The 17,248-nt window shown below is 46.7% G+C and overlaps 1 protein-coding gene across 13 annotated transcripts in view; it reads left to right on the top strand.

Annotated features, from left to right (window-relative positions):
- The first annotated feature begins 524 nt into the window (after positions 1-524).
- Positions 525-17,248, top strand: part of MUC4 (mucin 4, cell surface associated) — a 39,907-nt gene continuing 23,183 nt past the window's right edge. Inside the window, exons 1-10 of one of the 13 annotated variants that reach the window (XM_066240889.1) lie at positions 525-1,024; positions 2,951-6,199; positions 6,352-6,948; positions 7,906-8,136; positions 11,261-11,389; positions 11,726-11,878; positions 13,148-13,281; positions 14,152-14,316; positions 15,286-15,444; positions 17,063-17,193. In XM_066240889.1, the coding sequence (XP_066096986.1) occupies positions 712-1,024; positions 2,951-6,199; positions 6,352-6,948; positions 7,906-8,136; positions 11,261-11,389; positions 11,726-11,878; positions 13,148-13,281; positions 14,152-14,316; positions 15,286-15,444; positions 17,063-17,193 (5,261 nt within the window). In that variant the 5' untranslated portion in view covers positions 525-711. Of the gene's footprint in view, positions 6,200-6,351; positions 6,949-7,905; positions 8,137-11,260; positions 11,390-11,725; positions 11,879-13,147; positions 13,282-14,151; positions 14,317-15,285; positions 15,445-17,062; positions 17,194-17,248 lie in introns of all 13 variants that reach the window. The other 12 variants (XM_066240885.1, XM_066240881.1, XM_066240882.1 and 9 more) reach the window with 12 other exon arrangements.

The raw sequence follows: 17,248 nt of genomic DNA, 5'->3' as shown, positions 1-17,248 counted from the left end.
ACGGGCACCACTGTAAGAGAGGACCAGTCAACCTCTGTGACATCTTATACTGCCCTCACCTCAGAAGGTCCAGTGACAACTCAATTAAATGGACAAACAACTAAACCCTCTTTCAGCACCTCTCCTCAGGAAACATCAGCATCTTCTCAGAACCAGCACACAGAGAACTCTCAGACAACCACAGAACCACAAACTACTATAAACACACCAGTGAGCACATCAACTCCTGCATCTTTACCCGTTTCAAGCATTCCTACTTTGGTTGTTCCTAAGGAGACATCCATTTCAGGTAAGACTACCACTGCAGCCCATTCTACTACTGGCCACACACCTCTGCACACATCAGAAATGATGACAGTCCTAACATCAACAGACACCACTGTCACAGAGGACAATTCACCCTCTACAATGACTATCTCTACTTCAGTCACTTCAAAAGGTACAGTGACAACTCAAGTAAATAGAGAAACAACTAAACCCTCTTTCAGCACTTCTCCTCAGGAAACATCAGCATTTTCTCAAAACACAGAGAACTCTCAGAAAACCACAGAACCACAAACCAGCACCAACACACCAGTGAGCACAACTCTTTTAACTTCACCCTTTGGAAGCATTCCTACTTCGGGTGTCCTTCAGGAGACATCCTCTTCGGGCAAGACTACCACTTCATTCCATTCTACTATTGGCCCAACACCTCTGCACACATCAGAAATGATGACAGTCCTAACCTCAACAGACACCACTGTAACAGAAGACAATTCACCCACTGCAATGACAACCTCTACTTCAGTCACTTCAGAAGGTCCAGTGACAACTCAAATAAGTGGACAAACAACTGAACCCTCTTTCAGCACCTCTCCTCAGGAAACATCAGCATCTTCTCAAAACCAGCACTCAGAGAACTCTCAGACAACCACAGAACCACAAACCAGCATCAGTGCACCAGTGAGCAAACCACCTCTTACATCTTTTCCCATAGGAAGCATTTCTACTACGGATCTCCCTCAGGAGACATCTACTTCAGGTAAGGCTATGACTTTATCCCATTCTACTAATAGCCACACACCTCTGCACACATCAGAAATGATGACAGTCCTAACCTCAACAGGCACCACTGTAAGAGAGGACCAGTCAAACTCTGTGACATCTTATACTGCCCTCACCTCAGGAGGTCCAGTGACAACTCAAGTAAATGGACAAACAACTAAACCCTCTTTCAGCACCTCTCCTCAGGAAACATCAGCATCTTCTCAGAACCAGCACATAGAGAACTCTCAGACAACCACAGAACCACAAACTACTATAAACACACCAGTGAGCACATCAACTCCTGCATCTTTACCCGTTTCAAGCATTCCTACTTTGGTTGTTCCTAAGGAGACATCCATTTCAGGTAAGACTACCACTGCAGCCCATTCTACTACTGGCCACACACCTCTGCACACATCAGAAATGATGACAGTCCTAACATCAACAGACACCACTGTCACAGAGGACAATTCACCCTCTACAATGACAATCTCTACTTCAGTCACTTCAAAAGGTACAGTGACAACTCAAGTAAATAGAGAAACAACAAAACCCTATTTCAGCACTTCTCCTCAGGAAACATCAGCATCTTCTCAAAACACAGAGAACTCTCAGAAAACCACAGAACCACAAACCAGCACCAACACACCAGTGAGCACATCAACTCCTGCATCTTTACCCATTTCAAGCATTCCTACTTTGGTTGTTCCTAAGGAGACATCCATTTCAGGTAAGACTACCACTGCAGCCCATTCTACTGCTGGCCACACACCTCTGCACACATCAGAAATGATGACAGTCCTTATCTCAACAGACACCACTGCAACAGAGGACAATTCACCCTCTATAATGGCAACCTCTACTTCAGTCACTTCAAAAGGTACAGTGACAACTCAAGTAAATAGAGAAACAACTAAACCCTCTTTCAGCACTTCTCCTCAGGAAACATCATCATCTTCTCAAAACCAGCACACAGAGAACTCTCAGAAAACCACAGAACCACAAATCAGCACCAACGCACCAGTGAGCACAACAGCTCTTTTACCTTCACCCTTTGGAAGCATTCCTACTTTGGGTGTCCCCCAGGGGACATCCACTTCAGGCAAGACTACCGCTGCAGCCCATTCTACTGCTGGCCACACACCTCTGCACACATCAGAAATTATGACAGTACTAACATCAACAGACACCACTGTCACAGAGGACAATTCACCCTCTACAATGACTATCTCTACTTCAGTCACTTCAAAAGGTACAGTGACAACTCAAGTAAATAAAGAAACAACAAAACCCTATTTCAGCACTTCTCCTCAGGAAACATCAGCATCTTCTCAAAACACAGAGAACTCTCAGAAAACCACAGAACCACAAACCAGCACCAACACACCAGTGAGCACAACTCTTTTAACTTCACCCTTTGGAAGCATTCCTACTTCGGGTGTCCTTCAGGAGACATCCTCTTCGGGCAAGACTACCACTTCATTCCATTCTACTATTGGCCCAACACCTCTGCACACATCAGAAATGATGACAGTCCTAACCTCAACAGACACCACTGTAACAGAAGACAATTCACCCACTGCAATGACAACCTCTACTTCAGTCACTTCAAAAGGTACAGTGACAACTCAAGTAAATAGAGAAACAAGAACATCCTCTTTCAGCACTTCTACTCAAGAAACAGCAGCATCTTCTCAGAACCAGCAGACAGAGAACGCTCAGACAACCACAAACCAACAAACCAGCATCAGTGCACCAGTGAGCACACAAACTATGGCATCTTTACCCATAGGAAGCATTTTTACTACGGGTGTCCCTCAGGAGACATCTACTTCAGGTAAGGCTATGACTTTATCCTATTCTACTATTAGCCACACACCTCTGCAAACATCAGAAATGATGACAGTCCTAACCTCAACAGGCACCACTGTAAGAGAGGACCAGTCAACCTCTGTGACATCTTATACTGCCCTCACCTCAGAAGGTCCAGTGACAACTCAATTAAATGGACAAACAACTAAACCCTCTTTCAGCACCTCTCCTCAGGAAACATCAGCATCTTCTCAGAACCAGCACACAGAGAACTCTCAGACAACCACAGAACCACAAACTACTATAAACACACCAGTGAGCACATCAACTCCTGCATCTTTACCCGTTTCAAGCATTCCTACTTTGGTTGTTCCTAAGGAGACATCCATTTCAGGTAAGACTACCACTGCAGCCCATTCTACTACTGGCCACACACCTCTGCACACATCAGAAATGATGACAGTCCTAACATCAACAGACACCACTGTCACAGAGGACAATTCACCCTCTACAATGACAATCTCTACTTCAGTCACTTCAAAAGGTCCAGTGACAACTCACGTAAATGGACAAACAACTAAACCCTCTTTCAGCACCTCTCCTCAGGAAACATCAGCATCTTCTCAGAACCAGCACACAGAGAACTCTCAGACAACCACAGAACCACAAACCAGCACCAACACACCAGTGAGCACATCAACTCCTGCTTCTTTACCCGCTTCAAGCATTCCTACTTTGGTTGTTCCTAAGGAGACATCCATTTCAGGTAAGACTACCACTGCAGCCCATTCTACTACTGGCCACACACCTCTGCACACATCAGAAATGATGACAGTCCTAACATCAACAGACACCACTGTCACAGAGGACAATTCACCCTCTACAATGACTATCTCTACTTCAGTCACTTCAAAAGGTACAGTGACAACTCAAGTAAATAGAGAAACAACAAAACCCTATTTCAGCACTTCTCCTCAGGAAACATCAGCATCTTCTCAAAACACAGAGAACTCTCAGAAAACCACAGAACCACAAACCAGCACCAACACACCAGTGAGCACAACTCTTTTAACTTCACCCTTTGGAAGCATTCCTACTTCCGGTGTCCTTCAGGAGACATCCTCTTCGGGCAAGACTACCACTTCATTCCATTCTACTATTGGCCCAACACCTCTGCACACATCAGAAATGATGACAGTCCTAACCTCAACAGACACCACTGTAACAGAAGACAATTCACCCACTGCAATGACAACCTCTACTTCAGTCACTTCAAAAGGTACAGTGACAACTCAAGTAAATAGAGAAACAAGAACATCCTCTTTCAGCACTTCTACTCAAGAAACAGCAGCATCTTCTCAGAACCAGCAGACAGAGAACGCTCAGACAACCACAAACCAACAAACCAGCATCAGTGCACCAGTGAGCACATCAACTCTTACATCTTTACACATAGGAGGCATTTCTACTTCAGGTGTCCCTCAGGAGACATCAACTTCAGGTAAGGCTACAACTTTATCCCATTCTACTGCTGGCCACACTCCTCTGCAAACATCAGAAATGATGACAGTCCTAACCTCAACAGACACCACTCTAAGAGAGGTCCAGTCACACCCTGGAACAACAACCTCTACTTTAGTCACCTCAGAAGGTCCAGTGACAACTCAAATAAGTGGACAAACAACTGAACCCTCTTTCAGCACCTCTCCTCAGGAAACATCAGCATCTTCTCAAAACCAGCACTCAGAGAACTCTCAGACAACCACAGAACCACAAACCAGCATCAGTGCACCAGTGAGCAAACCACCTCTTACATCTTTTCCCATAGGAAGCATTTCTACTACGGATCTCCCTCAGGAGACATCTACTTCAGGTAAGGCTATGACTTTATCCCATTCTACTAATAGCCACACACCTCTGCACACATCAGAAATGATGACAGTCCTAACCTCAACAGGCACCACTGTAAGAGAGGACCAGTCAAACTCTGTGACATCTTATACTGCCCTCACCTCAGGAGGTCCAGTGACAACTCAAGTAAATGGACAAACAACTAAACCCTCTTTCAGCACCTCTCCTCAGGAAACATCAGCATCTTCTCAGAACCAGCACATAGAGAACTCTCAGACAACCACAGAACCACAAACTACTATAAACACACCAGTGAGCACATCAACTCCTGCATCTTTACCCGTTTCAAGCATTCCTACTTTGGTTGTTCCTAAGGAGACATCCATTTCAGGTAAGACTACCACTGCAGCCCATTCTACTACTGGCCACACACCTCTGCACACATCAGAAATGATGACAGTCCTAACATCAACAGACACAACTGTCACAGAGGACAATTCACCCTCTACAATGACAATCTCTACTTCAGTCACTTCAAAAGGTACAGTGACAACTCAAGTAAATGGACAAACAACTAAACCCTCTTTCAGCACCTCTCCTCAGGAAACATCAGCATCTTCTCAGAACCAGCACACAGCGAACTCTCAGACAACCACAGAACCAAAAACTAGCATAAAGGCACCAGTGAGCACATCAACTCCTGTATCCTTACCCATTGCAAGCATTTCTACTTTGGCTGTTTCTAAGGAGACATCCATTTCAGGTAAGACTACCACTTCATTCCATTCTACTCTTGGCCCAACACCTCTGCAAACATCAGAAATGATGACAGTCCTAACCTCAACAGACACCACTGTAAGAGAGGACAATTCACCCTCTACAATGACAACCTCTACTTCAGTCACCTCAGAAGGTACAGTGACAACTCAAGTAAATGGACAAACAACTAAACCCTCTTTCAGCACCTCTCCTCAGGAAACATCAGCATCTTCTCAGAACCAGCACACAGAGAACTCTCAGACAACCACAGAACCACAAACCAGCATCAGTGCACCAGTGAGCACACCAACTCTTACATCTTTACTCACAGGAAGCATTTTTACTACGGATCTCCCTCAGATGACATCTACTTCAGGTAAGGGTATGACTTTATCCCATTCTACTGCTGGCCACACTCCTCTGCAAACATCAGAAATGATGACAGTCCTAACCTCAACAGACACCACTCTAAGAGAGGTCCAGTCACACCCTGTAATGACAACTTCTACTTTAGTCGCCTCAGAAGGTCCAGTGACAACTCAAATAAGTGGACAAACAACTGAACCCTCTCTCAGCTCCTCTCCTCAGGAAACATTAGCATCTTCTCAGAAGCAGCACACAGAGAACTCTCAGACAACCACAGAACCTCAAACTAGTATAAACGCACCAGTGAGCACATCAACTCTTTTATCCTCACCCTTTGGAAGCATTCCTACTTCGGGTGTCTCTGAGGAGACATCTACTTCAGGTAAGACTACCTCTTGATTCTATTCTACTAATAGCCGCACACCTCTGAAAACATCAGAAATGATGACAGGAATAACCCCATAGACACCACATTAAGGTTGAGAGAGGACAAGTCACTCTTTGTAACTACAATGTCTTCTTTACTTATTTCAGCAGCTACAGTGACAACTCAAGTAAATGGACAAACATCACAACCCACATCCCGAACCTCTCCTCAAGAAACATCAGCATCTTCTCAGAACCAGCACACAGAGAACTCTCAGACAACCACAGAACCACAAAGCAGTATCAGCGCACCGGTGAGCACACCGACTCCTGCATCTTTACCCATAGGAAGCATTTCTACTTCAGGTGTCCCTCAGGAGACATCTACTTCAGGTAAGGCTACAACTTTATCCCGTTCTACTGCTGGCCACACTCCTCTGCAAACATCAGAAATGATGACAGTCCTAACCTCAACAGACACCACTGTAAGAGAAGACAATTCACACCCTGTAATGACAACTTCTTCTTCAGTCACCTCAGAAAGTCCAGTGACAACTCAAGTAAATGGACAAACAACTGAACCCTCTTTCAGCACCTCTCATCAGGAAACATCAGCATCTTCTCAGAACCAGCACACAGAGAACTCTTTGACAGCCACAGAACCACAAACCAGTATAAACGCACCAGTGAGCACATCAACTCTTTTAACTTCACCCTTTGCAAGCATTCCTACTTCGAATGTTCCTCTGGAGACATCCACTTCAGGTGAGACAACTACTTTATCCTATTCTACTGTCTACCAAACACTTTCCCCAACATCAGAAATTATAACAGTACTAACCTCAACAGACACCACATTAGGAATAAGAGAAGACAGGTCCTGGCTTGTTGACTCAGTGGTAAAGCTCGGCTGGAATGTGGAATTTCTGGGTTTGATTCCTCTTCCAGGCACACAGGAAAAGCACCCATCTGCTTCTCCTTCCTTCCCTTTCTTTTTTCTCTATCTCTTTATTCCCCACTTGTCACCAGGGCTCCACTGGAGAAAAGTTGTCCCTGGGTGCTGAGGATGGCTCCATGGCCTCTGCCTCAGACATGAGAATGGCTTTTCTTGCAACAGAGCAATGGCTCTGATGGGCAGAACATCACCCCTTAGTGGGTTTGCTGGGTGGATCTCGGTCTGGTGCATGCAGGAGTCTGTCTCTCTGCCTCTCTGTTTCTCACTTCATAAAATAAAAAAAAATTTTAAATGAATAAGAGAGGACAGTCTGACCAGGTGGTGCAGTGGATAGAGCGTAAGATTGAGATGCCTAGGACCCAGGTTCAAAACCCTGAGGTCACCAGCTTGAGCATGCACTCATCCAGCGTGAGTGCGGGGTCACTGGCTTGAGTGTGGGATCATAGGCATGACCCCATGGTCACTGGGTTGATCCCAAAATTCGCTAGTTTGAAGCCCAAGATCACTGGCCTGAGCCCAAGGTCACTGGTTTGAGCAAGGGTAACTCACTTTGCTGTAGCCTCCCAATCAAAGCACATGTGAGAAAGCAGTAGATGAACAACTAAGATGCCACAATGCAGATGTTTCTCATCTCTCTCCCTTCCTGTCTGTCTGTCCGTGTCTGTTCCTCTCCCTGACTTTTTCTGTCTCTAAAAAAATAAAGAAAGAAAGAATAAGAGAGGGCAAGTCATCCTTCGTAACTACAACCTCTTCTCCACTTATTTCAGCAGCTGTCACTTCAGTGACAACTCAAGTAAATGGACAAACAACAGAACCCTCTTTCAGCACCTCTCCTCAGAAAACATCAGCACCTTCTCAGAACCAGCACACAGTGAACACTGAGACAACCACAGAACCACAAACTAGCATCAACACACCAGTGAGCACATCAACTCTTGCATCTTCACCCATTGGAAGCATTTCTACTTTGGGTGTCCCTCAGGAGACATCCTCTTCAGGTAAGACTACCACTTCATCCCATTCTCCTACTGGCCACACACCTCTGCACACATCAGAAATGATGACAGTCCTAACCTCAACAGAAACCACTGTAAGAGAGGATAAGCCATCCTCTGTAATGACAACCTCTGCTCCACTTACTTCGGGAGCTGTAGTGACAACTCAAGTGAATGGATAAAAAACAGAACTCTATTTCAACACCTCTCCTCAGGAAGTCAGTATCTTCTCAGAAGCACCAGCAGAGAACCCTGAAAACACCAAAGAACCACAAATTAGTATCGTCACACCGGTGAGCATATCAACTCCTTCATCTTTACACATTGGAAGCATTTTTACTTCGTGTGACTCTCAGGAGATTTTCATTTCAGGTGAAACTACCGTTTCATCATATTCTGCTGTTGGCCACACACCTTTCACCACATCAGAAATGATGACAATACTAACCTCAACAGACACCACTTTAAGAATAAGAGAAGAAAAGTCGCCCTCTGTAATGACAACGTCAACTCCACTCACCTCAGCAGCTATGGTGACAACTCAAATAAATGGGCAAAAAGAAAACCCAGTACCCTTTTTCAGCACCTCTCCTCAGGAAACTTCAGCATCTTCTGAGATCTGCCACACCGAACGCCCAGAAGCCACCAAGGACCCAGAGACTATCATCATTATAGCAGTGAGCACTTCAACTCTTTCCCTGTCACCAAGTGAAAGTTCTGTGTATGGGAGCATTTCGCTGGCAACATTTTTTTTTAGGTGAAACAACCACTTCATCTTCTTTCACTGTCAGCAACACACCTTTGTCAACATCAGAAATATTGACACAGCCAGCCTTAGAACATACTTCTGTGGATAACACCTGGAAGACATCACTGTCTGCCTTTAGAAGTTTTTCCCCGTTTACATCTAAGGTTTCTACAACCTGGGAGTCTGGGGTACCAGCAACATCACTCCCTATCAGTTCTTCAGCTCTGCATTTATCTATAGTTTTTCACAGCCACCAGAGCAAAGGCACAGAGACCACAGGATGGCCTTATGCCATCAGCTAAATATCTGCAGGTATTTCTCATGAAACGTTCACTCCAGGTGAAACAACATTCACTTCTTCTTCCTTTAGTGATAGCCACAGAACTCAGTCACAAAAAGAACAGTTTTTAACACCAATAACTGCCACTATTCTGGCCCCTGAAAACACATCTATTCACACAGCTAGAACCATTATTTGGGTTACCTCTAAACTCTTAACTGTAGGTGAACAGGGAGAGCCAATCACATACATGAGCACATCTCCTCAGGAGACAACACTGGCACTTCCCCAGACTCATTGGTCACAAGTCTCAAGGACCACTGGAGATACTCATGTCAGCAGCACTAGCTCCAGTGTGACTGAAACTATCAAAACAGGCACATCTGAATCTCCTTCATCCATACTAAGTGAATATACCTCTCCACAAACTGTAACAGTAAGCCCAAGGCAGCTAACACCACTGTCTACCACCGTCTCCCCTCAAGAATCATCAGTTATTACCCAGATAGATCCCACTGAAAGCACACAGACCACACAAGAATCACACACCATGAGTTTAGTCTCCCCCATGACAAACACATTCAAGACAATCACATCTGCAATTTCTTCATTCAAACCAATTGGATACACAGTCTCAGAACGTGTTCCTCAGGTCCACAGGTGAAGTGACAACACTCACGTCAGCACCATCCGGGGACAGCCACATAACTCAAGTCACTGCTACTGTCACAGAACAGTGGACAGAACCAACCAGCCCTGCCACCACCCTGGGAACCTCAGGAGGCACATCATTTTTCATGAAAAGCACCATTCCTCTGGCCACCTCTATAAGTCTAGGGGGACAGTCAACATCTCCTGTTACCTTGCCTGATACAACATCAGCCATTTTCCAAACCCATCAGGCTCAAGGCACAGTGACAACTGAAGAGCCACACACCAGCACACTGGCTTGTTTGGTGATGGAAACCACCTTGGGGGAGGCACCACCTCAGTGAGCACAGCTGCAGCCTCTTCATCCACAGCAAGCACCCAAACAACCGCAGGAAGTGCTGTCCCGGAAATATCCACCTCAGACAAGATTAAGAGTTTCGCACCAACTCTCTCCAGGGAAAACCACACAACTCAGTCCACAACTGAATTGTCCACTGCAACCAGTCACACTTCAGGAACTATGGGAATCATGTCCGTTATTGTCCCCAGCACCATTCCAACCATCCCCTCTGAGGTCTCAGCAGCAGGGAGACTGACAAGGCAGCAGCCATCCTTAACTTCTGCCAGCACCTCTTCTGAGGAAACACCAGCTATTTCCCAGGTAGCTCAGACTCAAAGTACAGGAACCACCCGAGGGTCTGAAGCTGTCAGCGCAGTCTCCCAGGTGACTAACAGCTTCTCAACAGTCACATCTTCATTCACACCAAGTGTGTACACATCTCCACACACTGTTGCCCACGCTCTGTCACCTTCAGGCACCAGCATAGCATTAATCTCAAGCCCAGTCAGAGACAGCCACAGGACCCAAACGGCAATGCCAACCTTGTCATCAGGGCCAACTGAAGGGCCAACTACAGTTGGTTCTACCACCCTGAGTGATGCAGCCTCTTATTTCACTACTTTGTCACAAGTGGGGAAGTTCTGACAATGACCTCAAGCCCAGTCATCCATAAAAACATGACTGCAGTGGCCATTCCCACTGTGGGTTATGGCGGTAACTCCTTGATGAATACCACGCAAGTCCCAAGTTCCTCGGTGAGCAAGCCAAGCACACCCACCACTGAGCATCCTGCAACTGTTCACCTGGCAGCCTCCACTACCAACCCTACTACAAGACCAACACATACGAGTTCGACAGATAATCCTAACAGCATAGCTGGGTCCACACTGACTCTGTCATTTCCGTCTACAACCTACCCTTTGATCAAGACCACTCCTGATACTTCAGCATCTGAGTATTCTAAGGGTACATTGTTTACAGTGTACTACAGCCATTGATGGACTAGGACTCTGCTTCTCTGACTCTACTTCCCCTGGTAATGTTAACCAACCTCAGATCATACCGAGTTTCTATACTTCAACCTGTAATTCTTCATTCTCTCAATCAGCCCCTGGCCCTGCAGTCACCTGGAGCTCCACCACCACAGTCACAGGCCATCCCACACTTCTGTCTGGAGCCAGCACTTTCCCACCATCCACAGCATCCTTAAGCTCCACTGTGAAGACTCAGACCTCAGGTAGGCGGGAACTCCGGTGTCTCGGTCTCTTACAGTGGCCCATTGCTCAATTTGGCCTAGTGCTTGAGAGTTGATGGTCAGTAAACATTACCAGGCTAGGATTTAGGTCAGGTCCACAAACGGATGAAGTGAATGGAGGTGTGGTGGGTGACAGGGTTACCATCCTCTCTGCCCCAGCAGACAATTGCTTACCTGCAGAGAATGGTTTGGGAATGACCAGAAGACAGACAAGAGGGTTTCTAGTCATCTCTTCCAACTCCTAAAGTCTGTGGCTGGTTTTGACTCTGCTATTTTCTGACTGTAAGACCCACTCCAGTCTTTTCTCCCCTCATCCAGGAGCAATTACAACCCCACTGAGGACAGATAGCAAGAGAAGCATAGCAACATCACTACCCTCAACAACTTCCCAGACCCTTACAACCTCAACTGCCAGTACGTCCACAGGCACACGCTCAACGGCTACCCTAGTCCCTACCAAGCCCATGACAGGTAAGTGATGCCATCAAGCTGGGACCTTTCCACCCTTGAATGAAGAGGACTGAGCTAGATGTGAAGCTAGTAATTGTGTCAGCTGGATTGGATCTACCAACGAGGGCCCTTGTAGTTAGTTCTGTGGATATCTTCGATGCCCTTTCTGGACCATGGAAAGTCGAGCTGCTCCCCATATCTCCTTTATAGGGTGATGTAACTGAATGCTCTCAGCCTGTTTGCTCACAGCCTCTGTTCTTTCATGTCAGAAGGGCCTCACAAGGGACAATGAGATGGCACCAGAGTTGGGTACTGAAGGCTGGCTCTGTACATGGCACTGGGGTAGGAGGTGGAGATAAGGAAATGATCAAGGTGCTGTGATCAATCTGCTGCCGGAGGAGGTGCAATTAGAGAAATAAGCCCAGGGTATTAGGCACACACAATGAAAGTCCCTGAAGGGATATGAGGGTGGGCTCAAGTGAGGAGGAGGCTTCTTAGAAAGAATTAATAGGAGCTGGAGAGAAGAAACACCCTAAGCCAGCAGGAAGGCCTGAACAGCTGGACTAAAGGTATAAATGTGATAAGTAGTCCCAGTATAGGATGGGGAGACCCCCAAAGCATTTGGAGTTGCTGGAAGGAAGGTGAGGAGTGTTAAAAAGAAACGCTGTGATATAAGGGAATCTTCTGGATAATGGGAACCAGAATGGATGTGGCTAGATTTGCATTTGTGAATGGTGCTATGGTGGCTGGGGTGGGGGATGAATTGCAGGAAGCCAGGAGAGCAGTGTAGAGACTGCTGTGGATTCCAGGCAAGATCAGTTGTGGGTGAGTATGGGAAGAAGGAGACCCATTTGAGAAATGTTTAGGACAGTTTCTCAAACTGCCCAAAGACCTCCAGGGGCTCCTGGAAAAATTCTAGGGGGAGTCTTCAAGTTTACCTAGAGAAATAGTATTTTAGGAAATAAGTCTCATTCTATAAAATGGTCTTTCAATTACTCATCTTCACTGCATTGGAGGAGTTTCGTCTTTTTACCCTTAAAAGAACTATGAGTGCCATAACAGATGCAGAATAATTTGTTGGTATTTTGACAGCAGGAGCTGATATTTTCTAAACTGGGGAAGAACGACAGTATCAGTTTAAAGGGTAAAATGAGGAGAAGGGTTAAATGCAGGTGGAAAGGGGGAGAGAGGAGGAGTTGACGGCTCCCAGTGAGGGGAACAGAGGGGCAGCTGGGGAAACTTCCTGGGCATGCGTTCCTGGACTTCCCACTCTTCTCTGCTCTGGCCCAGGTGTTTCCCTCTTCCCCTACGGGTCACGTGTTGGAGACTGGGAGTTTGTCAGGAGGCGTGTGGACTTCACCTCGCCGCTCTTCAAGCCCCAGATTGGCTTCCTTTTCGGCTCTTCTCTCCGAGATTTCCTCTATGTGAGTTTCTGGCTGTAGCCCAAAGGGCAAGACCTGTGTCATCTGGTGTTTCCCACCCTGCTTCCCTCTCCAGGGCTCCAAGATGGCCCTGTGACTGTGATTGTGAGCCTGATAGGAAGAAAGAATGAAAGCAACACTTGTTAGGCACCTACTGTATCCCTGCCTTTCTCAGTTTGCATTCACAATCTCTAATGTCAGAGCATTAGCCCCGGAAGACAAGGAGCTAGGCGAGGTTCACCTACCCGCATGAATAAACGTGCTTTTACCTCAGGAAGGAGATCCTGGGGCCCAGTTAGCTCTCTACTGTTTTTACAGGGCCCTTTTATGAACAGGAAGCTCTACTTGGGAAACAACTGTTTGATGCCATTCACATTTTCTGTAATTATTTCCTGAAACTCCCGTGTCCTGAATGACAGTCATGGTCCCTGTAGCTCTCAGTGAGGGAGGCTGAGTCAGGACACATTATGAAAGTGAGACACAGTGGTAGGGTAAGGGTTTCAGTCCTTTTAGCCCGTTCAGATATGGCACCAACTTCAGGATGGGGCCGAGTGGATATACCCAGAGAGGTCTGCTCTGGGACAGGCTGGTCTACTGCTGAAGCAGGGCGAGCCCTACCAACTTAGGAGCCCTACCAACTTAGGAAGAATTCAGACCAGAGGAGCGTCCTGCGGGTGAACAGTGTCCGTGTGAGAATTAAGTAAAAGGGTCTCTCCCAGCAGGCGGGAGGGGGGGTGACTTGGCCTTCCAGAGGTTGTTGGTACCTCTAAAGTTCTACCCAGAAAGGCCCTTGGGTGTCACGTTTCTGAGGAGCTGTCCCACAGTTGTTCCGCCGCCCCCCTGAATGCTAACAGGAGGAACGTTTGTGCTCAGTTCACAGATAACGGTCAGATCGTTTTCCCGGAGTCAGAATATCAGATTTTCTCCTACCCCAACCCTCCACGGGGAGGCTTCACAGGCGGGGACTATCCTGCCGTGGTGGCTCCATTCTGGGACAATGCTGATTTCTCTAGCCGCCGGGGAACCATATTTTACCAGGTGGGTCTTTCCAAGTCTGGCGTCCAGGATCCCCTAGAAGCCAGCAAGGGGCGACAAAGTGCTGTGTGGAGGGCGGTGCATGTGCTATTGCTGTCAAGGCTGGGCTCAGTATGAGCAGGGATTGGTGCTTAAATATGGGGATGGGACCTGACCTGCGGTGGCGCTGTGGGTAAAAGCGTCGACCTGGAACACTGAGGTCGCTGGTTCGAAGTCCCGGGCTTCCCTGGTCAAGGTACATATGGGAGTTGATGCTTTCTGCTCCTCCCTCCCTTCTCTCTCTCTCTCTCTCCTCTCTAAAATGAATAAATAAAATATTAAAAAAAAAATATGGGGATGGGGAGGAAGCAGATTAGGACTACTACACAAACTCAGGAATACCCTGACACAACCATGAGAATACCTGCAGGTGACAAGAATGGGCCTGGCAATCAGAGTTTTAGTTTAGAATAAGGTTTTAGAGGCTCTTTCCTAATAAGCCTGAGCCAAGCAGGGCCCTTGTGTGTGCTCCTGGATTGAGTTAATAGTTCTAATTAGTGGGAGTGTGTAATGAAAGCTCCTGCAGGTGAGTGTGGACGGTGCCCCTGCCATGTACAGGCATTGTAGAAGGTCCAAAGATGGAGAAACACATACCTGTCCTCAAGGACCCATCAGGTGGACATAAAGAGGTACAGTAGGCACAGGTGGCTATGCTGTCCAAGCCAGCTGTGCTAAGAAATGCATGAGTTCAAGCCCAGATGACTTGGATTTCTGGGCTTTGACTCTCCACTCCACACACCCCAGGCTTCCCTGCCACCGAGTCTGAACTGAGGTCCAAGGACTAACTGAAAATGGGGGTCTGGGCGGGGGAAGGATGTCAGACACGGGTAGACTAAAGTGATCAGGACCACCATACAGAAAGTGGGGCTCCCTCGGTAGGGGTGTTGAGCTGGGACCCTCACTTCCTTGTCCTTGTTTACCTTCCTTTCCCAGGAGTATGAGACACTCTACGATGACTACAAACCAGCTCTAGTCCAGCAGGTGGAGTCTTGGATTGGAAAGTTTACAAACACCTGGAACTACAAAGCCAGGTGGACCCTAAAGGTCACATGGGTCAACGCCCCTGCCTATCCCGCCCAGCGGAACTTCAGGGTGAGTGGATCAATGAACATCTCCTTGTGAACCATCTAGAAGTCAGACATCATAGAATCCTAGGCAGGAGCCAAGTTTCCACAACCCTTTCTGACTCAAGGACAGGTTGCTGATCGCAGCACTCTGCTGCCCACCCCAGTGCTGAACGCTCTCTGTGCACCAGGCTACCGCGACCCTTTCCTTTCATGACCTCAGCAGCCCGGAGCACTGGGTGTTACATTAGTATACTAGTAGGTTCAAATTTAGGAAATGGAACGTTTGTAAATCAAAATGGCTGGCTGTTGGCAATTTTATACGGTTTAACCTGATAATATCTACATTTTAGAAATGAGGAAGATGATGGTTAGAGAGGTTAAGCAACTTGCTCAAGGTCACTCAGATAGTAAATGACAAAGCCAGGTCTGGAACTGAGGTTTTTCTGACTTCAGTTTCTGGTTCCCAACTGTAACTCCTTCCAGTGGAGAGGGACACACCACAAAATCACCCCAGTTTTTCTCTCTGAGGACTCACAGCTCTTACAGTCACAAGTTCTCCTTTGTGTCTGGCCTAAAGTCATTCGTCTCTTCATTGGTTCAACAAGTTCATTGATTACCTACTTAGTACAAGCACAGTATTTGGTGTTTGCCTTCAGAGAACCTCCAGTCTCACCTGCTATGGTCCTTCCACTACTCAGTTTGAGGAGACATTTGGACAATGTCCTTAAATATTCCTGAGAAAGTGAAATAGGCCTCTCTCAGCTCTCTGGTGTCTTGGCAAATCTCTGAGGTTCCTGATTCTTTCTTATACAAATATTGATCAACTTATGACCTATGCAACTTACGACCATTCGACTTCACAATCATAATCGCTAGCCACGACTGCTCCGCGTCTGGCAGCACAAGCGTTGCCCAGCTGGGCGTATGACAGTGCGGACCAGCTTCCGGCAGCACTACCATCTCCGTGTGCACCATTTCAACTGTTATCCCAGACTCGGTACAGCAATTTGTGTTTTGTGTCTTAGATATTTTTCATCAAACCCCTCCCAAGATGTCTACCAAGAGGAAATTGTCTTTGCAAATATTAAACCAGTTGTACTGGTAATGCAGTGTTTTACTTAAACCTGACGAATGTAAAAATAAGAAACAAAATGGTGTAGAGATGATACAAATGGCATAAAATGAACAAAGAAAATTATGATATATAACAACAATGAAAGAAAATTACGATAAAATATGACTTAAAGATTTTTATAACATCATTTCACAGTACTGTACATATAGCCTACTCAACTTACGACCAAATCGTGTTACAACGGTCTGTTGGAACCAATCGTGGTCGTAAGTCGAGCACTAGCTGTCCTGTTTTCCAACTGGTCTCTAACCCAAAGCCTTCTATTGCCCTTCTCTGGAAAAAAGTCACAAAGAAGGCACAAGCACCATGCTAGGTGCTTTAACACCAAGAGTGAAAAGTAGCCTGTGCACTTCCGAATTTGTCAGCGTTTGAAGCCCATGCCTTTCTGAGTGGGCCAGGAAAAGATATGTGTGTCAAGGCAGGGGTGTGGGATGAATGATGGGACATTAGGAAGGACTCTCCAGCTCTCTCACAGGCATCTCCATGTTTGTCTCCAACCAACCCCCAGACCAACACCTACCAGGCCATCCTCTCCACAGATGGGAGCAGATCCTTCGCCCTGTTTCTCTACCAAAGTGGTGGGATGCAGTGGGATGTGAGCCAGCACCTAGACAACGAGGTGCTCATGGGCTTCTCCAGGTAGGAGGGGGAGGGCTGCCAGCACTGAGCAGACAATAGGAAGCAGGGCAGAGCA

Source organism: Saccopteryx bilineata, chromosome 8, assembly GCF_036850765.1.
Source record: "Saccopteryx bilineata isolate mSacBil1 chromosome 8, mSacBil1_pri_phased_curated, whole genome shotgun sequence".
In the NCBI taxonomy this organism is placed as follows: domain Eukaryota; kingdom Metazoa; phylum Chordata; class Mammalia; order Chiroptera; family Emballonuridae; genus Saccopteryx; species Saccopteryx bilineata.
The sequence above is the reverse complement of the archived record's forward strand: the minus strand, read 5'-3'. Positions and strand labels throughout refer to the sequence as shown.